The 26,721-nt window shown below is 40.5% G+C and overlaps 1 protein-coding gene across 1 annotated transcript in view; it reads left to right on the plus strand.

Annotated features, from left to right (window-relative positions):
• The window catches only part of LOC145657958 (eukaryotic translation initiation factor 4 gamma 3-like), a 35,164-nt gene extending 9,655 nt beyond the window's left edge, over positions 1–25,509 (plus strand). Inside the window, exons 4-12 of the mRNA XM_081714838.1 lie at positions 1,437–1,533; positions 21,836–21,960; positions 22,054–22,173; positions 22,299–22,451; positions 23,284–23,481; positions 23,665–23,811; positions 23,970–24,206; positions 25,130–25,234; positions 25,327–25,509. Of these exons, the coding sequence (XP_081570964.1) occupies positions 1,437–1,533; positions 21,836–21,960; positions 22,054–22,173; positions 22,299–22,451; positions 23,284–23,481; positions 23,665–23,811; positions 23,970–24,206; positions 25,130–25,234; positions 25,327–25,509 (1,365 nt within the window). The remainder of the gene's footprint in view (positions 1–1,436; positions 1,534–21,835; positions 21,961–22,053; positions 22,174–22,298; positions 22,452–23,283; positions 23,482–23,664; positions 23,812–23,969; positions 24,207–25,129; positions 25,235–25,326) is intronic.
• The last annotated feature ends 1,212 nt before the right edge of the window (positions 25,510–26,721 follow it).

The following is a 26,721-nucleotide window of genomic DNA, read 5'->3' on the forward strand; positions in this document are numbered from 1 at the left end:
CATGCATGTCTTAGGCTGTGAGTAAGGTATGTTCTCTCTCTGGTCACAGTTGGCAAATAAATTATGCATATAGATTGTGGGGAAAACACTTTAGCACGTGTTCTCCAAAGAAGTGTCTTAATATGAGCTATCTAGCTAGTTCCAATGTCAACTGTAATCATAACACTGGGTTTCTCTCTGTGCTCAGTTGTCTTATTCCTATGCCAGTAACATGTTAGCGATATTGCAGTAGTGTGAATTTTTATGTTGCCCGTGATGAAAGGTGACAGCGAATAAAAATCCAAACATTTTTTTGGTTCAGGTCTTTTTAACGGTCATAACCGACATATTTATCTAACAAAAAAATCAGGTTCCTCTAAATGTGTGGAAGAACTGCTGTGTATATTTTTGTTTCCAGTGGCCTGAGTACCTAAAATATGTCACCATTTTAGGAAACAGGAAAGCACGGCTGCTTACAAACATGACATTAGTAAATTATTTTTGGGATATTTTCATTTATGATTTTCCCCTTTTTGTTGTTTGTTTGCTTTTTTACTTTCATTTTTTGTAGGGACTGTGATATATATTTTGTTATTCGAATGCATAATATAGCTTTGGGGCTCCCACAGACACTTGTGTATATACACATATTAGGGGAGATTTTTTCATTGGTTTGTATATGTTTGTGAAGGAATGCACATAGTTCTTATGTTTGAGCCACTTTAAAGATATTTTTTGACTTGTATCAGAAAGGAATGCAAGCATTTATTCATATCAACATTTTCCTTGCAGAGTCATTTCAAAGACGATGCAACAGAATAGTTTTGCTTTTCTATTCTGTACTTTGTTTATTGACAGGTAATTCCACCCTCAACTTTTTAGGGGAATATAAATATTCCCCTGCCTGAGCTCCTAAAATTACTACAGCTTATTAAAAAAAAAACCTAATGAAATATGCAATTGCTTATAGTAGATTGTTCAGCCTTTTATATTCCGTTATTCATGACTGGCTAGGCACCCCTGTATGCAATGATATCCGTATTTCAATGATTGTGCTCATTTTTGAGTATCATGTGAGCAAGTAACATCTCAGCAAAAGAAAGGATTCCAAATACGCATTAGTCTTTACAGTAACCTAAGACAACCCTTTTGCACGAAGGGAACTGGTAACTATGCTCACACTCCATAACGTTCAGAAGATATTTAAAGTGCATGACAGTCGAAGCATTATGTGTGCGTGTGCGTGATGTTATTACCGTGACAGTAAAAGCTTATCATTTTTAAACGGGGGCTGATCGACTTTCCATAGGTTCATAGGTGACTAGCTTTTATAATGTCATGTGTAATTTGAGCATAATGGTGGAAACTACAAAGAACAATATGGAAAAAAAGGAGGGTTGTTTCCATAATTGCCCTTGAAAAAATTTATAAGAATTAAACTCTTGTGTACCCCTCAGACGTTCTCCGGAGGGTCCGCGCATTGGGCTGCATTGGGCTCCGGAGGGCTGCGCATTGTGGTCCGCTACGTGACACTGACAGAATGGCAGAAGCAAAGTTTCCTCATTCCAGGCACCGTGGTCTTTCTCTTCATGCTGTGCCGTGACATCATTTCAGCTGAGGTGGCCGCCAAGGAGGAGCTGCAGGCCGTGCTGCTCACATGCTTGTACGTGTCTTGCTCCTACATGTGTGAGGAGATCAGCTACCCAGCCAAAGCTTTCCTGGTGGAGGAAAACAAAGGGGCCTTCTGGGCCCGATCCCTGGACATTGCTAACCGCATGAGTGGCAAGATGCTGCAGATTAACAATGACCCGCAGTATTTTTGGCAGGTCTTCACTGACCTGAAGAACATGATGGTTCATTAAAGGATTAAAGAATAAAAGATTTTGGTAATTAAACATTTTGTTAAAATGTAATTTAATTTTAGTTAAAACAAACAAACAAACACATAAATGCAAAGTCAGTTGTTATAATGTGTGATGTAATTTCTCCCCACCTAGTGTTATTACATCTCCTAATCTTACCAAAAATGTGCCACTAGATTTAGTTAGGTTAACTTGATATCAAAGATATCAGCTGATGCTTGTTGGCATAAGCATTTATAAATGTTCAAGTATGTTTATGTCAATTGTCATTAAGGGCTTATGTGGGAGTCATCTAGCACTCTGAACAGTGCCCTTCAGTAATGTTACCCAAATTTCTTATCTGCACCATCAAATGAGCTCCACTAGACCTAATCTGCTATATGACAGCACTCAAACACAGCCAGTTTGAAGTGGTTCTGCTGTGCCCCACAACTCTAGATATGTCTCCCTATTCTGAGGGAAAACATTTATTTTCACAAAATGAATTCTATACTCAGATCAGCAGTGAGAATACTGTGAAGTAAGAACTGAAGCCTGAACCAGGCCTAAAAGCTATTTAACTTTGTGGTTCAAGGTGAAGATGCACTGACATGCAAAACAGCTCTCTGATGTATTGTGGTTGGGTGGAATGAGTCTTTGATAACTAAGATTGTAAATAAGATTGAAACTGCTCACTGCACTACAACAAGTACACAAGGTGTAATGAACTTGCTATGAGAATGATCTCAGTAAATAACTCAACAAGGATAGGCTCATCATGATGCATTAGCTAACATTCGGCACTCATACACAAGGGTGAATATTCAATTTTCATTCAAGCATCTCATGGTCACAGTCTGTAGTGTGTACAAAAGGAATCTAAAGGAAAGGTGTGAGCAAGTGCATCTTCCACTGATAAGAGATGTAAATTAAGACTCAAATTGTAACGTTAGAAAAAAGATGTACAGTTCTATCATTTTATTTAAGATGCCACACCTTAAACATTTAAAGTTATTGTTATTTACAGTAAATTTATTATAATGCAAAATAATTTTAAAATGTTATTACAATGACATCTCATGAACTATTACACAATTATTTTACAAGGGACAGACTGATTGACTAAATTTAAAATTAAGAAAAGCTTAAACAAATTTTAAACAATACAGAAACTCTACATATAGAATATAAATAGTTAATAACAGCAAACACAATAATAAGAAGAATAATAGTAGTAATACAAACAAGGATGACAATAACAATCACAATAATAATAATAAAGTCAGTGTCTTCGGCTTTTCTTCTTAGGCTGTTCAGGCATGGGTTCTCCACTCATGTCCACTTCAAAGTGCGGCACGAAGCTGTTGAAAGTTGGAGTAGAGAAGCTCTCAGTCACGTCGAACTGTCCATCAGGCTTCACTTCCTCTCGCAGAGTCGGACAGAAGAGCGCTTCCCACAGGCGCTGCTTGATCCTGCGGCCCAGTACAAGGCTGTAGGGCTTGGCCTGTCTGGTGGGACTTTAAGTTCAAGTTCAATTTCAAGAGGTTTTATTGTCATTTCAGCTATATACAAGTACACAACAAAAACGAGACAATGTTCCTCCAGGACCATGGTGCAACCTGAAAACAACAGTGCAACAGACAACATGCTACACAAGTGCAAACAGTCCAATATAGTGCAAAATGTCATTAAATAAACATTAAATAAACAATAATAAACACAGGACAGGACAAATAAAAAATAGAAAATGAGTAGACAGTGCAATTTAGTACAGTACACAGTACTGGGCATATGTAAAGCGAGTTGTGCATAGCAATCAGTGATATGCTACAGTGAACATAGCAGTCACCGGTAGCAGCCAGAACAGTTCAGAGTACAGTGCTGGTTTAGTACAGTACTCTAGCAGCAAGTAGGATAATGTGCAAGACTGCAACAGGAGTGCATAGTTTATCTGTGTGACGTTTGACTTCAGCACTAGTCCAATGAAAAACAATGTGTGAGTGTGTGTATAGATATGTATATATGTATGTATGTATGTATGTACGTGTGTGTGTGTGTGTGTGTGTGTGTGTGTGTGAGTGTGAGTGACTGTCTATAAGCATGTATAAAAGTGCCCATTTTGGAATCTGAATTGGAATTGGAGTTAGCCAGAGTTCAGGAGTCTAATGGCTTCTGGGAAGAAGCTGTTGCACAGTCTGGAGGTGCGGGACTGGATGCTGCGGTACCTTCTTCCAGATGGCAAAAGGGTGAACAGTTCATGTGAGGGGTTTGTGGGGTCTTTCACAATGTTGGTGGCTTTCCGGATGCAGCGTGTTAGGTAGATGTTCGTGATGGAGGGAAGAGAGACCTCAATGATCTTCTCAGCTGTTCTCACTATTCTTTGGAGGGTCTTGCGGTCAAAGGTGGTGCAGTTCCCAAACCAGGTAATGATGTAGCTGCTTTTGGCCAATGTTTTTTTAAAAAGAGATAAGGAGATACCAGAACAAAATAGAAAAGCAAATAATAGAGGAAGATGGCATGGGATGGAGGAATGGAGGGATGATAAAAGACAGGGGTAGCAACGGATAATTTATTCTATTCCCTCAGCTATTTAACTAATTCTGAAGTCTGCATTTTTATTTTCTATTTGAATGTTAACTTCACGACTAGCTGATTGGGGATTTAGGAGTGACACTGATTTTGATTCTAGCCACAGTTCTAGTAATAAGCAGAGTTACAACTCTGCATGCAAAGTCACTGAACTTTTGACTGTTAATTCTGTAGTAAGCATAATGCAAAAAATACAACAACATATTTTGTTGTGATTGAAAAACTTACATGTCCTAAATGCATGTGTCGTAAATACATTTACATTAGTATTTTTAATTAATTTCTAACATTCAGAGACATTCAGAGGTGTTTCTATTAGGCCCAGAGTCAGCTAGGTCCCCACTCTCTAATTACTCAATGAACCTCAATGGTCTCCCAATCACATCTTATCTAACGGTTAAAGATCTTGGAGTTATGTATCCCTCCCTCTCGTTCGAAGCTCACGTAAATAAATAATGTTTCTAGGACCACCTTTCTCCATTTTTAAATTGACTTTATTAAGAAAATTCAATTCAATTCAATACAAACACTCCATCACAAAAACCTCACAAACAATATCTACCAGAGGACACAGACTACTTTCACTCTATACATTAATAATTAACAACACAATTTACATCTGTAAATTAGGTATACATCATCCATTTATATGTCCAAAAGAGTCCAGGGAATTTTTCCTCTCATATCAAACGTCTTTAACCTTTTTAACTCACACACAATCTGTTTAAAAACTATTTCTGCAGGTATTATACATTGCTCAATAATCATCTTACATCGTGTTTTCCAAATCTTCGAATTTGTCACATTTGTCCTTCACATTCTCAGTCAAATTCTTATTAAACACTCCATACCTAATACTTTTCCTGTTACGATCCCATTTAAACCCAATACCTTTCATTTTCTCCCAAATTTCAATAGTCCTTGTGCACTGCAGTAATAAATGTTCTATCGTTTCATCGGCTATGCAATTATACATCGGACATTCCTTTGTTGTAACAAAACAACTCCATTTGACAATACATCGTACAGGCAGTCTTCCAACAGATATAAGCCATGCAGTATCTCGAACATTTTCCGAGGTTTCACACATTTTTAACACAGGTTTCACATTCTGTCACTGTCAGACCCTTATAATTGACATTCCCCCAAAATCACGGTCTTGTATTGTTTTACCTATCATTTTATTTGGGGACTTATTCCAATCAATATTAAGATGCCTATATTTAAACAAAAAATCTCCATATACTAATTTAAAATAAGGAGCATGTTTCCTTGACTTGCCTCTTTTCTTTCCACTGATTTACATCTCCTACCCAAATTGCTTTCCGAAATATAGCTTTCGTTACAATTTTGCAAAAGGCATTTTCTAATTTCCGAGTTAACTCAACTCCCCCTAATCCGCCTTTATCTTTCGACTTGTACATAATTTCCCGTTCTGTCACTTCTCTGTTATTTCCCCAAATAAAACGAACACACATTTTATTCAACCTCTTAATACATTTCTCATTCGGAGGGAAAACCGTAGTCAAAAACAACAATTTTGACAAAACAAAGGTCTTAACCTCCTGTTTTCTAGTCTTATAGTTTGACACCCTCCATTTTCCCAATTCTAGTTTAATTTCACACTCCTTCTTCTCCCAATTCCATTCGCTAAATCTACCATTTACTACCATCAAACCTAATATTTTAATTTCAGTTTTTATTTCTACATTTATTGGTACAGGTTGTCCAGCTCCTATCCATACCCCTTCACTTTTACTTTCATTTAATTTCGCTTCAGCCACAACTTCATACTTTTCGAAGTGTCTCTTAACTATATGAAACTCATTTTGATTCTTGACATAAACCGTCACATCATCTGCGTACGCAGATATTTTCCATCTTTCCATAACTAACATTTGAACACCTTGTAATTGCTGATCATTTTTAATTTTATATAATAGTGGGCTAATAGCGATGACATATAATGCAGCAAGACATATAATGCAGACATATAATCCTTCAGTAACCAAACTCCTTATTACTCCTAAACTATCCCACATGTATCTTCCTCTATGATATCATTCAATATTTCTGACATCCTATTAACAATTATTTTTGCACAAATTTTGTACTCCAAGTTCAATAGGCTGACCTGTCTCCAATTATCCAACTTACAAGGATCTCCTTTTTTATATATCACACTATGATAAAATGAATCATGCAATTGCCCCCCATCTAATGCTTCATTAAAAACATCAGCTAGAAGATCAGCAATTTCACTAACGCACACGTTATGAAATTTAGCAGGTAAACCATTGGCTCCTGGAGTCTTGCGTATGTTTAATTCCTCTATTGCTCTGATAACTTCTTTTTTCCTAATTAATTCCTCCAACTCCTGCAGCTCCTCCCCTTGAATTCTAAAATAATCACCTGGAATGTAAACCTAGCCGAGGTCCACAACGAGGTGCAATTTGTATAAGGACATTTTTTTTTCTCTCAGAGATAGAAATCTGGAGAAATAAATATATTAATTTATTACCCCCCATCAGAGGACCTTTAGAGCTTTATTATTAAAAATAAGACAGACAGATGAACAGACAAACGCAAAATGTTTATAGAATATTTTTAAGTATTCGCCATCTGCACCATTACAGGAATGATTTGTGTGTGTGTGCGTGTATGTGTATGTATGTATGTATATATATATATATATATATATATGTGTGTGTGTAGTTATGTGTGAATACATGTATGTTGGATTGTATATGTACACGTATTAGAGTGTGATATTTATCGTTTATGGATTCGCTCTGTATGGATTTTATCAAAGGTGTCCAGTCTAGATTATTGGTTCTGTTATTGATTAATTCTGAGAATTATTCTATTGATATATAGTCTATCAATAGATTTTTCTATTGGGTGACACTAACATTATTTTTTGTTTTCCAGTTCATGAGTATGTTTTTTTTGTTTGTTGTTTTTTTGCAATAATGTTTTTATTATATCAATATAATAATGTTATACATAGTATCCTGTCATATTGGTTGATGATATGTCTCCTAGGAGACATAAAGATGGTGTTGGATGGATATGGTTATTTAAAGCATGGGATATGTTGGTGATGATGACTTGCCAAAATTGCTTGATAGGTGTGCTCTGCCGAGTGGTGTGAATGTAATCGTCAGCTGTGTTTTGAGTAAAGTATGTACAGATTGCTGAGTTTGTGAAACCAATTTTAAAGATCCAATGTGTAGTATAATGTACTCTGTATTATTTTGTACAGAATGCATTGTAGGTTAGTGTTGCTGTCATGTGGTAATGATTATTACACATTTTAATCCAAACTGCGGCGTCGGGGGCTGGTAATAAATCTTCCTCCCATTGTCTCGATGGGAGGGTAACTGTGAGATTTGATTTCACTATTATTTTGTATATCTTAGATTAGGTTTTTTGTATTAAGAATGTTTGTTTATAAATTCTGATATGGATGTAGGTATCGGAATTGATTTTTGAACACATAGGTGATCTTAGCTGATGGTATTATAGGAACTGGGTGCTTTCTATAGCATATTTTGGGGCTAGTTGTGGGCGTGACATGAAAGAAGGCTTATGATAAATATGTTTAAGGTGTGTAATGCCCTTTTCTATCCAAGATGTAAAGTTTAATATTTTTGTTCATGGTAAAGCCTGGATTGTTCCAAATGGGAGAATGACTAGTTTGTGTGAGTGTGGAGTTTGATATCTTGTGGAATTTCCACCAGACTGTTAGTGTCATGGCCACCTTCAAACTGTTGAAACATGGATATTTTTGAATATGAGTCTGGGCACATTTGAAACACCTGCCGCAAACATTACTGACATTATATCTTGTTTATGTGATTGACTGTGTTCATCTAGCCACAAGTACTTTTTGATTTATTTATTTTTTAATTTGGTAATTTTATATATAACAGCAACAACTGACATCTTAAGTTTTATGACAAAATGTGCAAACAAGCTGGCCTGAGAGGTGTGTAGCGGGATATGACTCAGTGCATCTCTGGTGCTGCTTTTGATGAGTACAGTGTCATAAGTGTGTCTGTCCAGCAGCGCAAAGAGGGGATACAGCTTCTTCTCCCAGAGGTTTCCGATAAATATGTAGATATGTTAGTATGTAATAGAAAGACAGCTGTCCATCCTCATAGTCTAGGTACATGCCCACATTCCTGGGCAGTTGTGTCAGGGGCAGAGGGGTCTCAGGCATGGTGCAGGTGTACAACTTCTGGGTGTTCCTCCAGAGCACCCAGAAACCCTCACAGTGGCTTTCTCAACTTGCTCAGACTCAAATCTGAATATCGGCGTCCGAAAGGTCTTAGAGAAGAACAAAAAACACAACACATTTGATTAAATCGTTCCAGTATAAATATGGTTATCAAACATGCTTTTAAAAATATACTTCCATGGAGATGGTGCCCTACAGGGTAGTGTCATGTTGTGGCCCCGCCCCCTCCTCAAAGATCTTGGTGTGTGTGTGTTCGTCTGTGTTGCCACACCCTCTCGTGTCGTTCGCCTGTTCTCTGTTATGTGTAATCAGCTTGGGTGTATATATGTCTCGTGTGTCATAGTACGTGTGTTGGTGTTTGAGATGTGCATAGTGTTTGAGCTTTGTTGTATGTTTTGCATGTTTGCAAAAATAAAAGTGCGTTTCATCGTGCCTCGTCCCCGCATCCTGCTTATCCTCGCAACGTCACAACTAGACCACTTTAGATGTAACTTAGAACCTCCAATGACCTCTGTATGTGTTTCTTTAGTTGTATGAGCTCCCCTGGAGGACTCTGAATAGTTGACAATGGAAGAGGGGTATATCAGATTCACCCCTTCTGCCTCGGTGTGACAGATTAACACACTGCAATAACGTTTAGAAATAAAAACATATGGTAAACACAGTCTAGAAAATATTACCTTGTAACAATTCATTCAGTATATGAACTGTTTTCTGTGTCCTTATGTCTATAAATTAAAAGTAATAAAACATTTAAATGATAAATAAATTACAATAAATGTATAAATGTTCACAAATAAGAAACTACATTGGTCTGCACTTTTCTCCACAGATTCAAGGAACTCATGAAAGTTGGAAGCTATAGAAACACATAATACAGAATTATAGACTGACTGATGTGTGAGCAGAAAGATCACTGTGATGTTCTCATATCTAAAGCACTCAAAGCATTGATGTTATGTAAATGAACTGTGATCTGATTGGTTTAAGGAAATAGATTCACCTACTTTGAAGTTCAAGTTTTTATCAAAAGGTTAGAACTGGTTGACTATACTTTGTCTGTCCTGCAACAGGAAATTTAAACATTTATATCCAAAATATTACGCGATAGAAATCAATTCAAGACTACCCGTTATTGACCGCTAGATGGGGAAAGATACGAAGAAATAAATGAGTCCAGCTCCTCCTGCCCGACTTTACGGTGAGACTCTACTTTTACGTCATTAAAACGCTAAAGAAAAAAGGCCGCCATATTTGTAGTTCCAAACGTGAAAAGGCGTCATTTTGTATGCCGAAGAATGAATAAACACCATGCCATGAAGACGACGAAATTGCAATTTATTTAGCTAGCCATAAGAATAAGAATAGCTGTTTAATTTACATAATCACAAATATATTGCATGTACATACAGCTACATTTCAGTCGATCAAAAATGTTTCACGTATTTATAACCGCAACTTTATGTTACAGTGGTCATATCAGAGATTTACCAATATAAAACGCAACAGGTGTCGTGTTCTGTAATAGACCATTTTAACATTTATATCCATATTACACATAACCAAGGTGTAATATAACCATATGTACTGAACAGACATAAACAGCCTGTGTATTGTGAAAATACATGTATGTGTCTTCTACAGCAATTACTGTGCCGTGCACACTTTAAGTTTAGCATGAAGTGTTTGCTTTTTCCAAAGCAAGTAATATTAAATTATTCTCATAGAATAAATTTCACAAAGACATGGGCTTCTCGGGTGACCGTAGAAATATGTTTTTTTTTTGTATTTAATTTCTTTAATGCTAATCGTATGTAGGTTACCACTGCTAAGCTTCACCAATGTCAAGGTAAGACCTCGAAAGGACGCAGAAAATTATTTTAATAACAGCTTCTGCTGATTTATTCAATAACTGTATGACACCGTTTGAGTGTACGTACCGACTGAAAACAAACTCAAATTATTAGGGACACTCTTACTGCGTCTCCACATTGAAACATATCAGTTAGTTAGCTAGGCTGGCTAACTAGCTTAGCTTTATTAGCTAGCTAAGCTAATGGCGAAGAGGATTACGTTAAAGAACCCCCGGTCTACAGTTGTGCACATACAGGAAAATTAATGAATAGCATGGTAATACACGCATTTATTTGAACAGTTATGTAGCTAATATGCATTTGTAGTATGTGCGCCTGGCGTAGAAATGAGTCTTTGTTAGCCCATTAAGGCTATCTTAGCTAGGCTAGTCCGAGCAAGCTAAGTGCTGGTTGCTATGACAACGGGCTTGGTGTATTTTGCGAGCTTGTCAGCTACATAAGACAAGTGTTTATCGCTTTACTGCTGCGGTGAACTGTTATTATTGTAACACTCTGCTAATGCCAGATGTGTAGAATAACTCACTAGTGATGTTTACTTCGAGACTTTGGCAGTTTTAAGATGGATAGAAAGCGAATGAGCCAGCTAGCTGTCCTAGCTAACATGCAACCTTCTGTACATCCCGGGTACTCCCAGCCCTTATCAGGACCTCACAGTTCCCTTTGAGAACTCCCTGGTATCACGATCATAACTTTGGACAACCAGTTGTCATTCTCAACTCATGTTTCAGATTTCCCCTTTGTAACATACGAAGGATTCGGCCCTTTCTTTCGCAGGAAGCTACCCGGGTGCTTGTGTGGTCTCTTGTGATCTCAAAGCTAAACTACTGCAACTTACTACTTGCTGGTCTAGTAGTACTCTAGTACTTATTGTTTATTGCACTTATCAATGTTTAAGGTAGACTTTATGTATTTTGTACTTCTTGTTAGGAACTGGTTCAAAGTGACAAGTCCTTCAGTTTCGATCTCCTCCAAGTTACCCTCTGCCCTCTGTCCTCTGTAGCTGGATCTGGGGAAGTCAAGAGACACTGACACCAAGGTAGTGAATGAAGAGAGTTCAACTTTATTGAGGAAAGCACAGAGTATATATGTGTCCTATATCTACTATCTAAATCTACAGAATGACGGGGAAAAGTGAGGCATGTTCTAAGGGTCTGTGTAGAAAGGAAAGAGACAAGGTTATTAAAAATTAGATGTTCTTGGCATGAACGACCCACGAGCTGTTCCCGTACCCGCCATGAGGTACTCCTGTGCTTAAAGAGAGACAGGGAGAGAAAGAAAGAGAAAGGGAGGGGTAAAGGAGACAAGAAGAAGGAGTGGAAGACCTCAGGCGACCAGCTCGCGGTCAAGCCGCCATGTCATGGCTGATAGGCAGAGACCTTTTGTTGGATGCCTGAAGACAGAAAGGCTCCAGTATCTAACAATAATAATAATAACAATAGATGTAATATATATATATATATATATATATATATACACAAATAAAATGTTTCTCTCATACTCAAGGTCACAGAAACCCTAGAGACAGGAGTCACTGCTGAATAAAAACAAACCATAGAGGGCATGAGTTCATGCTGGATTTATATTTATGGCATTTAGCTGACACATTTTTATCCAAAGCAACTTACAATTATGACTGAGTACAACTTGAGCAATTGAGGGTTAAGAGCCTTACTCAGGGGCCCAGCAGTGGTAAGTTGGCAGTGGGGGGGCTTGAAGCAGCAGCCTTCTGATACCTTAACCACTGAGCTACCACTGGAGAAAAAAAAAAAAAAAAAAAAAAAAAAAAGCTAACCCTAGCAGACCAGCTGTACTGTCCATCCTGCTCTCCAATGTCTGTTCCCTGGTCAACAGGTCAACTCTAGCATAGCACCCAACGCGAGTGTAGAGACTGTTGTGCTTTAGTTTTCATAGAACTGTGGCTCAGTGACAGAATTCCTGACACTGAGGTAACAAAATGAAATTATTTATGTAATAACATGATGGAAGGAAGTGTAAAAGACCAAATTAGGCTGCATGTAGACATCTGAAAATCAGTAAGCAGGTAATTGTTTTATTCCTAAGAAATGTTATCTCGAAAAATGTACTGTACTTTAAGAATATTGGATGTTATAAAGTGATTTATTTGAGTATGCCAGTGTGGATTCTCCCGCGGGCCCGCTAGGGGGCGAAGTGCAGCATAAAGTTGGCCCTAAGATGCAGTAACCGTTAGTGAGCAAAGATAGCCATCAAGCTAGGATAGCTAACGTTAGCTAGTTAACTATTCATCCCATTAAATCACGCTTTTAATACTGTAAATGCTGTAATAATGTAAATAATTGTATATTTCCTCATTTATACATTTTGTAGCAGAATTATGATCGTAGCTAGTCCATGCTAGAAGCCACTGAAGCAACGCTTAGCTTCCAGCGCATAGCTGCCCCCAAACAACTCCACACACACATCAGCTAAAATAAGCCTCTTTTATTCCATGATGTCTAAAGGTATCGGCGATCAAATCATTTATATGGCTGCATAAGTTTCACCAAACGGCGTCAAACTATCTGCCTAACGGAAACGCAGTTTGACAGTTCAGACCTTTAAATGGTTAAAGGGTCTAACCTAGGTTAGCTATTTTAGCTACCTAACGAGGTAAGATAAGGAACGGGGTGTTTGCAGTTGTTCATTTTTAGACCTTCCTGTGTGGTCCGTTTTCAGATATTACAGTTACGTTAACAATATTGTGAAAATTGTAAAGGATACTTTATTCATGTCCTCATTGTTAAAAATTGTATCGCTTTATCACAGCGATAAGCTGGTTAGCTAGCTAATAGTTGAGGTCAGCGAGTGTCTAACTCGGGCTATAAACCATTCCTTGTGGAACCATTTCATTGTTCATCTTTCAACTTTGATCGTTTAGGTGCTGGTAGTTTGTTAGCTAGCTAACTGTTCAGAAATAGAAAACCTACTTTTGTATGATTTAGAGACCCAAATTCACAAACCTGTGGGTTTTCAAATTTATCGTTCTCTCTAAATAAGCAAAATGAGGTAAGCCATTACTACAGCTATCGGACTGTTTGAACTACAATATTCGACTGTTCATTTATTGTTAGTTAGATTAAATTAACTTTCATAAACATTCTTAATTAATAGAATGTAGTTTTTAATGACTGATTAACTGTGTATATTTAACAGGAAGCTATTTATATAAAGTTTCAAGTTTGGTTTATTTGTCACATACATTTATTTGTCACTTTCATTTTTAGGCTGTAAAATGAAAGATCCTTGCTCACAATCATTGCTACAGTTTGATCAAATTCAGTTATATATATAAACTCCCTATTCAATAGGAAGAAACCAGTTCATGTCATTGTGAATTGCTTTTTCTGTAATCAAAACACTGAGGTTCCATATGGGAACAGAAACTGCTGGGACTGTCCATTCTGTGTGCAGTACAATGGCTTCTAAGAGGTATTGCTGTATTTGAGACATGGTGAGGACATATTTTAGTGAAAGTCTTCCAATGATGCACCCTTAACTGAACCATTTTATGCTGTTGCTGCTGTTAAAAAAATGCAGAATGGTGATTATAACGAACCGATCCTTGCACAATATATGGAGCACCTCAACCATGGGGTATCAGCTGGTGTCCCTGTGCTTGATGCATCCAAGACTCAACCAGACACTGAAGATCAAGCAGCTGGCTTCCTTCACTCCCAGAGAGGAAGTAGGTTTTCCATTTGAACTGTTGCCTTCTTAGTTAAGACGTATGCATTGTTGATTGCAGTGCCAGAGCTGTGAAACTGTGCAAGGTAATGCATGTCCAGTGCTGGAATTAAGATAATAGCTCTAAATAGTCTCTGACTTGGGCAGAGATTGTGAGTGGGTCTTCAAGGGCAAACAGGATCTGATGGCCCACATGTAGTTTGATATTATTCCTAAATAACTAAGTTGACTAAGTTTACATGGCTATTTGAAAGAAGCTGATCATGTAAGCAGCAAAGACAGAATATCATTCTCTGACTAAGGATTTAGTTGACTCATGTTTAGCCCAACTAAACTGTGGTCCTGGCTGATTTTAGTTGGACTATTGAGCCACTGACTCATGCACAGAGTTCTCTGAGTATTTTGCAGTTTCTTAGTCTACTGAGTTCTTACTGAGTATAACGCCAACTTTGATGCATTTGTTTTCTTTTTTCTTGCAGTGTTAGGAGGTCATAACTGCTGATCAGAACTTTGGACAAGAGGGCTTATCCTCATGGCTGACTGACTTTCATGTACAACAAACAATCTTTTCTTATTTATTTTTTTCCAGTTGTAACAAACCGTTCTGCTGTTTTTTAACTTCTGTCAAATTTTTAATGGTTGTATAGGACAATTACGATGGAAATTGAGGTGTACAAGCACCACCTTGAACAGACCTACGAGTTGTGCGTGCCTGTCAGACCGCTGAGCAGTATGACATCCAGCACCAGAACCGACAGCTGCGGGCCCTGCTTTTCAACCACCAGCTCAGATGCAGCCAAGATGCGGACAAAGCATTCATTAAGGTGAGTAATTATTGTCAATGGTTGTCTTAGAATGGTGCTAAAGTGCTTAAGATACTTTTTGGCGATTCCATAGCCAAGAATTCTCAAGGTCACAACTAGCTGCATTCCTGTTGGGTGTGAATGACAGTTGCTCCTTCCCGGTTGATACAAAGTCACGATAGAAAAAAAGGCGTACACAGAACTGCAGTGAACACTGTCCTTCAAGTGCATACAGTGTTTGAGCCTGCAATCCAGTTCATTACCCTGTCCAACAGCCTCCCAGGTTCCCCTCCACATCTTCCTTGTCAGAGATGAAAATTGATATAAAAAAAATGGGGAACAGTTGAAATGACTGAGCCAATACACTGCACATTTCACCTTGAATACTTTTGGTTACTTTTTTGTTCCTGGCTACCTTGCTTTTTTAAGCATTGATTATATCAAACACTGATTTATCTAAGATGAGCAAAGACCTGTTCTCTCTTGCTGCATTTTGTTGGGTTTTTTGTTTTTTTTTCCAAATGAAGCTGTTGTTTTCATTTTTGGTGGGTTTCATACTATCCACACCAGCTTCCAGGTTTCTGTCCTTTTACATACCAAGCAATCAGCTTCCTTTCTCTTTGCTACAGAGCACCTCTTTTCTGTCCACACCTGCTTGGCTGGTAGCTCTCAGAAGCCTTACCTTCCTCACCTGTGCTTTTCTGGTTGCGATGGCCATATGTGGGTCTGGATGTGACTCTGGAGACACATCCTCTCTCCACAACAGCCCGCACACTCTCAGCGGGGGAATCATCCCATCCAAAGAAGCCCACCAAAGTGACACTGAAGCCAAAGCAAAGAGCATCACCAAAACTATGCAAATGTGGAATGACCTGGTGGGTCTTCTGCCAGAGAGAGGCAATAGAGAATATCAAGCTGATCTGGTAGTCTGGAAGCAACCACCAGATGGCTGTTGCTTCTGTTGGCCTTTTGACTTCCATCAACATCTACTCAGGCAGTAAAAAGAAATGGTGTACTGGGAGGTAGTAAATCTTGCTAATCAGTACTTGTTTTTGGCCTGTGAAAATACAAACAAACAATACACATATTCAAACACTTCTGAACTACAATTGCTTATCAGGATTTACACAGGCTTATGTTCTTAATACCTCTTTGCTTACAACTTCATCAAAGCGGTTTTGTTCTACAGTATGTGCAAAGTCTACTTTCCCACACAGTTCACATCAGTCTTGGTTCGTCCTGCTGGCTCTTCATGTCTGTGAATGTGAAAAATCAAACTTTTTTGCTTGGCTTCAAGCAGTGATCCTTTGATTGCATCATTCATGATTCATTTAGGATTACAACCAAGTGGTTCAAAATCCAGCCAGAGGTGTACTCAAGTGAGGTAATAAAATGAAATTATTAATGTAATAATATGATGGCAGGAATTGTAAAAGACCAAATTAGGCTTTGGAAGTAAGCAGGATGTGAGAATGACCAAATATGGCCTCTGTGGCAAGTCCGGGATTGAGGCCAGGATACCACCTAAAGATACAATTTTAATAAAAAATGGTTTTGTAACTTGATGAAAATGTATAAAGATTGAACCCACCTGAGACTGTTAGACATTCTGTGGACAATACCTCGTCTGTATGCAGCATTGAGCTCAGAATAAAGATGGCACCGGCTATTCCCTTCAATTAATTACTTTATTTTCTATTTAAAGTGTACTTGAGAAAAGGACTGGAATGTGGGAAAAATCTAGGAACCACACAAGAATGTCTGGAGATAAAAATTCAAGGCTGCATAGCCATACCTTAATGTGAGAGATCTTCCATTTCAGAGTCTGCTGTGTGAGAGTCCTGTGCCTTTTTTCTCTAGCTTGGAATAGGACTGTTGCTTCTGCTTCTTAAGGTTTTCAATCAACAAGGACGGTGGCTCCACCTGCAATGAACCATGAGCTTGTTATATTGAATTGCACAAGACAGTAAATTAACTCTTGTATTCATTCTGTATGAAGTGCGCCTCACTTGAGATGTCAGCCAAAGTTTAGCAGTAAATATGGTTATCTGCAGTTAAGTGTGTTGCTATTGATAGACGTCTTCAGCTAAAAATAAGTCTTCCTTGACCCTACTACACCAAGCCCAGATACAACACAGACATGCATGTGCTGTAGTTGGCTTCAAAACATTCAATGAACTTGTCAGCAACATGGTCCAGATTCCTGCAGCATGTGACATGCGTCTGCACGCATCCTGCCCCCACAGTCTCTGCCTGGCTCCCCCCACCCTCCTCCACCCCCAGTTTGCTCTCTCATCCTGCCCACCAGCAGCTAATGTCCACCGCCGCAGCGCAGCACCTCCCACTGTATGCTGCATGCTCCTCTGTGTGCCTGTGGTAAAACCTCGCCAAGTTTAGTGTTCTAGCCACTGCACTCCCTTCCCCAACTCACACATCAATCTCAGAGGCAGATGGATTCCTGTCTCCCAGCCGCATCCCAACTTTTTGACCAGTACACATACTTGGATAAATGTTCTCTGTGAATACAAAACAGCAACATTTGTCTAGTGTACCGGAGACCTCTTGGAAGTTTTGTAGACAGATGAGGCCGGGCTGTGCTAGCTGAGAGAGACGATATTTGAGCTTGAATCTGACTAGCACATGCACAGAAGCATAGGGTATTATGAAGGCTCTGCATGATATCGTGACCCAAGGTTGAGCTTACAGTAGGTGGCCATATTGCCTCATATCAAGGGCAGTGTACGTTGGAAGACCATAGCAGAGACCTGTGACCGAACTATGTGCACGAGCGCATAACATGCCGCATTCCTTGTTTTCTCCCATTTTTGAGTGAAGCTAATTGATAGTGCCATCTGCCATCTCCTTTTAGAAAGCCAGTGCAGTGCCTTGGCTGTTGATGTGAGTTGTTTTGTCAAAGGAAAGAATTGAAAATGTGAGCGGTGATCTCCATGTAATACTTAGGCTTTAATGCCCTTTACCACTCATTCAGTGCTTGTCTGTGTTTATGTTTTCAGTGTTACAGTGTGATTTTATTTAGGTGAAATTTGTTTTCAGTCTATCTGCAGTAGTGCACTTAAAGGGCCAGGAAGGTTAGTGGAACACATTTGCTCTGCCTCTGACCTCACAATTCCACTGTAACAACAGTGTTCCGTCATTTAAAAAAAAACAAAACTTGGTTTGGTTTAAATTTGTTTAAAGATTTGTTTAAATTGTGTGTGCCAGTGTATGTGAGCGTGTTGAAGTCTCTCTGACCCTCCACACCCATTAGTGCGTTCTTCCACTAGCTTCTCTCTCGTTCCTGCTTCAATATTCAAGGGAGGATTGAGATCCATTCAGGTAATTTTGCAGTCTTCAAAAAATGCATTGAAAGACATTCCAGTAGCTCAGTGGTGCACCTGCGCGCCACTCTGCTCCCCAGTTCGGAGGATGCCAGCACCTATGTTTAGTCTTTTATGTTTAGTCTTTTTTAGTCTGTTTCTCTTTATTTCCTTTGGACTCCAGTGCTTTTTAATAATCTGTTTTGGACATGGTATGGCTGCTCCATTACCCAGGAGCCCATACAAAGGTTCATTTCTGCCTGCCTGCATAACTGCTGGAGGGAGGATTTTATGTCCAGAAAATGTTAAGATGGCAACAGCTCGGTGGGAGACAGTATGTGAGAATCACCTCTTAGGCTCATTTTACTGTTTCTCATGTAGAAGGAATTCCCTCACTATGTTCCCATTCTGAGCATCAAAGCCAACTGGGATGGGGGTTTTGTCACATTCTGAATTCTAGCTCATGTCATATTTTGTCAGCATTGGCTTTGATAGACTCAGGTTATCGGTACAAATTTACATTCAAGATTAGTTGTTTTTTACATATATATCCCCTCTCCTGCAATCATGGCTAATTAGCTGCATCCATCATTGTAATTGTTTAATTTTTCATGCTAGTTCATTCACCCTTGTATTAGTGCCATGCATGTGAAACAGACTCTTGAAAGGTTTTCTTTTTGTATCTTGCATGCCTAGCATAATAGGACATTCAAAATCCCTTGAAAATTTTAAACTTTTTTTTTTTTTTATGTATATATCTCCTCAACATTCCCAGTACAACTGCTGTAGAGTCCACGACTCAACTCTTGACTAAAGTCTTCACTCCGAGCGTCTGAGCCGGCTGCTGCGGCATACGCCACGCTGCTCTGTGACCCTCACTCTCCACTCCTCTCCTCTCCCAGCTTTTCCAGAGCCCTCAGATGCAGACAGCCCAGCCTGCCATTCCAATTAACAGCGCTTCCTTTCGACCCGTGTCCGGCCAGCCCATCATGATGTTCCTGACACCCATGCCCTTCACCTCATCCCAGACCGGCCAGTACTACGTACTCCAGTACTACGTGCCTCAGGTACCCAGAGCAGAGAAAAGCGCCTGTGCAAATATGTACACAGTGTAGCAAATGGGTTGAAAATCTGTCTATAAACAGGTTGGCCAGCAATAAATAAACTGCTCCTAAAATGTGTAGATAAAAATATGTTTTATCTTGGAAGCAGAAATGAGAAGTTCTAGTTTAGTTTTTTTTCAGTGTAAAAACTAAATGTTTTTGTATTTTTTGTTTGTTTACTGCTTTGAATATCTCTTTTAGGAGTGTCCTATATGAATGGCCATGTCTGGTGCTAGGCCCTTTACCTCTGCTGTTCTGTTTCATTCTCAGTATCACCACAGTGGCCTTCCTTACGTGGGACATCCCCAGCAGTACTCCGTCCAGCCCACAGGACCCAGTACATTCTACCCTGGGCTCTTTCCTGCAGACTGCCCACTAGCATATGGTGAGTTTGGACTTCCCTTTCTCTACCCCCACCTGGGAAACCCACATGCGTGCTCTCACCGATAAAGAGACCTTTCTTCTGGGTATTCCCGCTGGCTGAAACTGGTTTTTCGTTTGCTCTCTAACTGAAACCAGTGCTTTTTTTTGGTCACCACTAGTGGCAGGGCCTTCATACTATCCTGGCCAGACCATATACACCAAATCTCCATCCATAATAGTGCATACAGCTCAGCAGCCTCCACCCACTAAGAGAGTAAAGAAAACAGTGAGTATTCCCCCTGCCTCAGAGGTGAAATTAATTTAATTGTGGATTGACTTAATAGATGCAAATAACTTGCTGTTCGCTAAGATCCGTATCCGAGACCCTAACCAGGATGGCAAGGATATCACAGAGGAGATCATGTCAGGAGTAGCCATTAGCCAGAACACAAGCCCACCAGTGGGACGTCCCTGCACTACCCCTACTGCTCCACAGGTAAGCCATTCAGTCCCACAGCCCGAGCCCCTGATCGGCTGCAGGCCGCTGCTTCGCGTGATCCACTCCACAGGTCAAAGTACTCTCTCATCTAGTCCTCCCTCATAATAAGCTCTGAGCTGATTGTTTGGTTGTTTGGCTGGCTTTCATTGTCTTGTCTTATTAAAAGCATCATACAATCAGCAACAAAATCTGATGGTGTAGTTTGATTTCCGGCCATTCTCTCTTCCTTCTTCAGTGATTCGGTCACACCGTTGACCCTCCTCCGTCATATTTGACTGGTTGCAGTAGCTTGTGTGATTGTGGCTGTTCTGATTTAAGAAGGCTTCTCAGATGTGTTTTGATGTTCCGACTTGCCGTGCCTATTCTTTCGTCTGCCTCCATCTTAGTTCTCCCTCACAGCCACTCGAATCCTCCTGATCTTCCCTCGTGTTCCCTCTACACAGACAGCCCACGTAAAGGCCCTGTAAGAAGGATTCAGCCAAACCCTGAGCACCTCAGCTCCTCTGAGGAAAGGCCTCTCTGTAAAGGGAACACTCACTACTGCGCTGTTGCACTTACTTTGTGTCCTCTTTCCCTAAATGTTAACAGTGTTCCTCTTTCCTCTCTTTCTCTATTTCTCCTGCCCATTTATTTAAGCACCCCATGCTTGTCTGCTGTCTCTTGCTGTCTTTGTGTCTTCACCCCCCCCCCCCCCCCCACCTCCACACACACACACATTTTGTGCCTTTGCGGCTGGATCTTTTGCCCTCTTGTGCTTTTTCTTTGCCTCTTTCTCTACTCACTTCTCTAATTATGCTGTGCTGTGCTGTGCTGTGCTGTGCTGTGCTCACCCCCCCACCCTCATTGCCATTCCCCTTCTTCTGCATGTGTGTGCAGTATCTCTCTCTCTCTCTGTCTCTCTCTCTTTCTCTCTCTCTCTCTATCTCTCTCTCTCTCCATCTTTTCCGTCTTTTGCTAGTTTTTATGTCCACACCCTCATTATCCTCGCATTTTCTACCTCAAATCCCAGCAGCTGAACAGCCAGGTAGCAGAGCAGGGGAATGTCAATGTCGGCCTGGCCCTGGAGGCCCACTGTCCGGCGAAGGCTGCAAGTCCAGCAGCCGGAGAGGCGGTTGCCTCAGGCACGCTGACGCCCTCGTTGCCTTCCAGCACTGCTGCTCCTTCAGGCCTCACTCTCCCAGGCCAGGCTGTTATAGAGGCAGTCCAGGCCTGTGGAGCCTCCACTGGGGCAGAGCTGAAAGAGACTGGCGAGGAGCCAGAGGTCTTGCTGGAGGATAAAGTGGAGCCCATTTTACAGTCCAATCTTAGGCAAAGCTTGAGTCAAGGTAAATAACCACATGCATGACATGCTATGTTAGGACACTAAAAAGACACCAGACTGATTTGTTATGATTTACAGCTATTAGTTTATCCAACACCTGGAAGAAGCCAAAAGAGGACACTCCTGTGGGGCAGGCCCAGTGTCCTGACAGAGAGGTGATTCCTCTCTCCAGGTGCTCACTGTACCCCTCTCTGCATGCAGAGCCAGAGCTGAAGGATGGGAAGAGGCAGTATGATAGAGACTTCCTGTTGGCCTTCCAGTTCATGCCTGCCTGCATGCAGAAGCCAGAGGGGCTTCCTCCCATCTCTGATGTGGTACTGGACAAGGTAAGCCTGCTAAAACATTGGCCTTAGGGGACCTTTAAAACCATTCCATGGAGAGGGGCTGATGGACTTCGACTTGACTCTGTTGTTTTCTAGATCAAACAAAACAAGCTGCCCCTGCAGCAGGTGGGCCCTCGCATTATCGCCAGAGACCCAGGCTTCAACCCAGCCTCTGCAGACTTCAGCAGGGCAATTCCTGGAGGCAGGGGTGCACCGGTGGGTCTCTCCGCTCATCCCTTCTCTTCTGTCACAAATGAATGAGCGCCTGGTCATCTTATGTGACCGAGGTCTTTGTGACATTGTTACCGCCCATAATAAAGAGCACCCATTCGTTGCTTCAGCTGCTCAGTGTAGGCCCGAGACGGCTGCCTCCCCGCAAGATCATTACCAACGTGTCCGTGAATGACGAGGTGCAGCTGAAGAAGGCTGAGAATGCCTGGAAACCTGGCAGGAAAAGGGAGAACACCCAGAACCCCGAGACCCAGAAAACTCAGGTCAGCACCTCACTCCGCTGTGCCCTGTTTTCAGATTTCAGAGTCACAGCCTGTTATGGTGATCTTGAAAGCTACTTAATTTTTTTTGCGATATGCTCTTCAAGAATTGGATATTTAAATTATAGAGTCGTTGTTTAATTGGGTGGGTGTGCGGGGAGTGTGCACGAATGTAGCTATGCAGGGGGACATTGGTTTCTAGTGTAAACAGGGGGTGTGATGATACTGAGGACCAGATCTTGTGTGCTTGTTGTTCCTTGTGTTGATTGTGGTGTTGATTTTGGTGAGAGAGTATTGTAGATATTGTAGTGTATTCTGTGGATGATCTTGTATATATTATAGGTTAACACCCAGTGGTTGTGTTAAAAATATTCTTGCAAATTTGTGTGCAATTCAGCATTTGGAGAGATTGACAGATCTTCATTGCATTGTCTGGTCGGTAGGGTTATTATTGGATCAGATTTGGTTATTATGTATATATTTTTTTTGTTTGTAGGAGTTATATATTGATTAAATCTAAAATTCTTGTAGCTGGTTCTAATGGGTTTTCTTTTAATTTGAATTTGGAGCACATGAGGGGTTTTAGTTGATAAGATTTGATAAACTGTTTGCTGCCAGTGCTACACTTCTCGGAAAGTGTGATTGATGTATGATGCCTTTATCGGTCTATATAGCAAAGTTGAGTGATTTTTGTTCATGAGGAAGTTCCAAATGGCAGAGTAAATATTTGGTGAAAGTGAGGAGTTAGTCATTATGTGGAAGAACTGCTGAATTTAACAAAAGATTGGGATCTTTGTAATGGAAAGCTTAGTCGGTAGTCTGTTTTCCTCTCCAGGAGCTTTTCCAGAAGGTGCGCAGTATCCTGAACAAACTGACACCGCAGATGTTTAACCAGCTGATGAAGCAGGTGATGGACCTCACCATCGACACAGAGGAGCGCCTCAAAGGCGTGGTTGATCTGGTTTTTGAAAAAGCCATCGATGAGCCCAGCTTCTCTATGGTCTATGGCAATATGTGCAGCTGCCTGGCTATGGTGAGTAACATGTTCCCATACATTGCTGCTGAAGTTCCATACAAAGGCAAATGCCACACAGAAGTGAACTCTGTTTGAACCACTCTAAACTGACATGGAGCTTTAATCAGCTTCTATTTAGTAACAGAACTCTCAACACTGTCTTATACCCAAGTGTTTCTCCTACATGTCTTTCCTGTGTAGTTAAAAGTGCCCATGGCAGACAAGCCCACCAGCACTGTGGGTTTCCAAAAGCTGCTGCTGAACCGCTGTCAGAAGGAGTTTGAGAAGGACAAGGTCAACGATGATGTTTTGGAGAAGCTGCGGCACCAGCTGGAAGCGGCCACTTCAGTAAGCAGCACTCCTGTCTAGTTTACCCGACTCACCAACCCACAGATCAGGAGAAAGGGGACTGAAATCGGCAGCAGTGCTGGGAGGCGGCCTGGTCGTTATCGGGTCCAAACGCGCTGTTTCTTGCTTTTGTCTTTGTTCTGGTTACTCCTCGCAAGGCCAGCGAGCGGGAGAGGCTGGAGGAGGATCTGGAGGAGGCGAAGGACAAGGCCCACAGGAGGTCCATCGGTAACATCAAGTTCATCGGGGAGCTGTTCAAGCTGCACATGCTGTCAGAGGCCATCATGCACGACTGTGTGGTCAAGCTGTTCATGAACCACAGCGAGGAGAGCCTGGAGCGTCTGTGCCACCTCCTCACAGCCATCGGCAAAGACCTGGACTTGGAGAAGGCCAGGGTAAGCAGGCCGCGGGCCTGGTCTGGGTTGATTTAATATTCTCAGCAGATGCTCAGCACTTGCATCGGTTTATCTTTAATATGTCATGTAAAGGTTTACGGCGCATGTGTAGATGAGTGCTAGTGTGCAGTGCAGCGGCTGTGCGGATTTTGTCCAGATTTGGTCTGTGTTGCGTTTTTCACAACAAGTACTTTACACATCGAAACTGGATGAAGAAGTTTTGGATATTGTATAATGACTGTCAATTTTGTCCCTAGTAGGAATGGCAGTTGTGATGTTGACAGTTCAGTCACCAACTAGTGTGACAGTTATTTGTGTTCAAGTTTCCTGGTCTTTTTTATTGTATTTTTTTTTCTCCATGCACGTTTTTAACCAAAAAACAAGCATGTTGAAATGTTGTTTATAAAAGTTTATAAAAGCCTGCACTCTGACTACAGGGTAGCCAACTAATTAGGATCATCATCTATAGTGCGACTAGCATGCTGTGCTGATATCAGTGTATTATTAGGCCTTGGCAATGATTTTAAAAGTGTCCAAGTTCATGTTGTTTAGTGAAGTTGTTAGTGTGGTTGTTAGCTCTGCTCCTACTGCAGCTGACAAAATGAAAGGCTTTTATTCAGGACTGGTCAGCTGTTAGAAAGTTTTGCTCTCACAGCCTCCTCCACGTTTGCCACCTCCTGCTGCTGCACCCTGGATTCCCCAAAGCCAAGTGCAGCTGATGAGAGCACAGCTACACCCACAGTGGCAGTGAACTGCTTTACAGCACTGACCAACGTGCAAGGCAGCAGGGTTTACATAAGAGTCATAAACGTCTTGCGACATGAGTTCAGCTGAGAGCACACCTGATCGAATCGAAAGGTGAAGAATATCTGAAATTTGTCGACGTTTCTCTTACACTCTCTCTCTCTCTCTCTCTCTCTCAGCCAAAAATGGATCATTACTTTAAATATATAGAAAAGACAGTAAAGGAGAGGAGGGGTTCCTCACGCATTCGGTTCCTGCTCCAGGACGTCATCGACCTGCGACTGGTTAGAGACTCTGCCTGTGTTTGTGTGTTTGTGTTTGCCATTCCAGCGCATGGTGATGCAAAAGTATGCATCTGCTGATTTTGCTTTTCTAGAATAACTGGGTGTCGCGGCGAGCTGACCACGGGCCCAAGACCATTGAGCAGATTCATAAGGAGGCCAAACTTGAGGAGCAGGAGGAGCAGAGGAAGGTGCACCAGCAGCTGCTGTCCAAGCACAACAAGAGGCAAAGGTGTGGCCCTCAATTCCGTGACAGCCTTTTTCACCTGGCTGTGTGAGGCCGAGGACAAGTCCAAGGACAATCGACAGGAGGATGGACACATTTGCCAATGTGTGCTAAAAGACAATACAAGAATTCAAAAAAATAATAAAACTGTGTGACAAAGAAACAAAAGTTCTGACTCTAATGTATTTTTGCTTTTTCCTTTATGAACTGCAGACAAAACTATATTTAACATTTGCAGATGTTCAAAAGAAAAGACAGAGGTGAATATAGAAATAATATTATTTATTTTTTATTTTATTCTTCCTTGGCTTCTCCTGAATTCAGATAGGCTCTGCCCATTAGATTTCACTTTTTTGTTTGTTTGTTTTTTTATTTTTTTGCTAATTTCAAACCAGTCCTAGGATTTTCACACAATCTGAGTGAAATTGGTGTCAAAATATTTGCAAGAGTCTGAATCTCAATAATTATTTAAACAAAAACCTGACATAAAAAATACAGCTGTCCTATTCCAGTCTAATATTAGTAGTACAAATTAGTAGTACAAAGGTCAGGCTTTAACTTTAACTTTAACTAGCTGTCACTCCTGAACGACATGTTCAGATTTCATGAAATTGAAAATACTTATACCAGTATTGACTTTGAGGTAGTTTACCAAATGCAGCAGTTTTGTCAATATGGGGCATTATAATATGCAAATAACTGTTTCTCAATGACTGCTCTTCTGATCAAGATGAAATTTTGCATACTGCTTCTGTAAGCAAGCTGAAGGATTCCTAAGGATGACTCAAACATTGGCTAATGTTTTTCAGGTAATGGGCTAATCATAGAACTGGCTTCAGTGGACTTCTATAACGTTGATTCTTGTAGAAATAACTTTAAATTTAAATATCCTACTACTTTTTATGTTGCTGATGAACTGTAACGCACTAGTCGTAGGACCTTTCTCCAATCTTCCCAAATTTGGTATCAAAATGTTGATGAGACTGAAACATGTTGATATTTGTATGGTATATGGCACTTACATACCTATCAATCCTTCCAAGGTGTACTGATTCATTCAAAACAGCTGAAAAAAAATTAAGACTTCTTTGAGTAATTCTTATGAAACTTGACATGAGTATTGATTTATGGACTTTGAGCTAGCATGGCAATTATAGGACATTTTTGCCAACAGCCCCTCTGACATATGAAAAGGTATTTAAAAAAAGAAAAATGAGTTAATCCCATTGTGTACCAATTGTGCATGAGAAATGCAGTTTATACA

The sequence above is a fragment of the Electrophorus electricus genome, chromosome 5 (assembly GCF_041902795.1).
Source record: "Electrophorus electricus isolate QZ-2024a chromosome 5, ASM4190279v1, whole genome shotgun sequence".
Taxonomy (NCBI): domain Eukaryota; kingdom Metazoa; phylum Chordata; class Actinopteri; order Gymnotiformes; family Gymnotidae; genus Electrophorus; species Electrophorus electricus.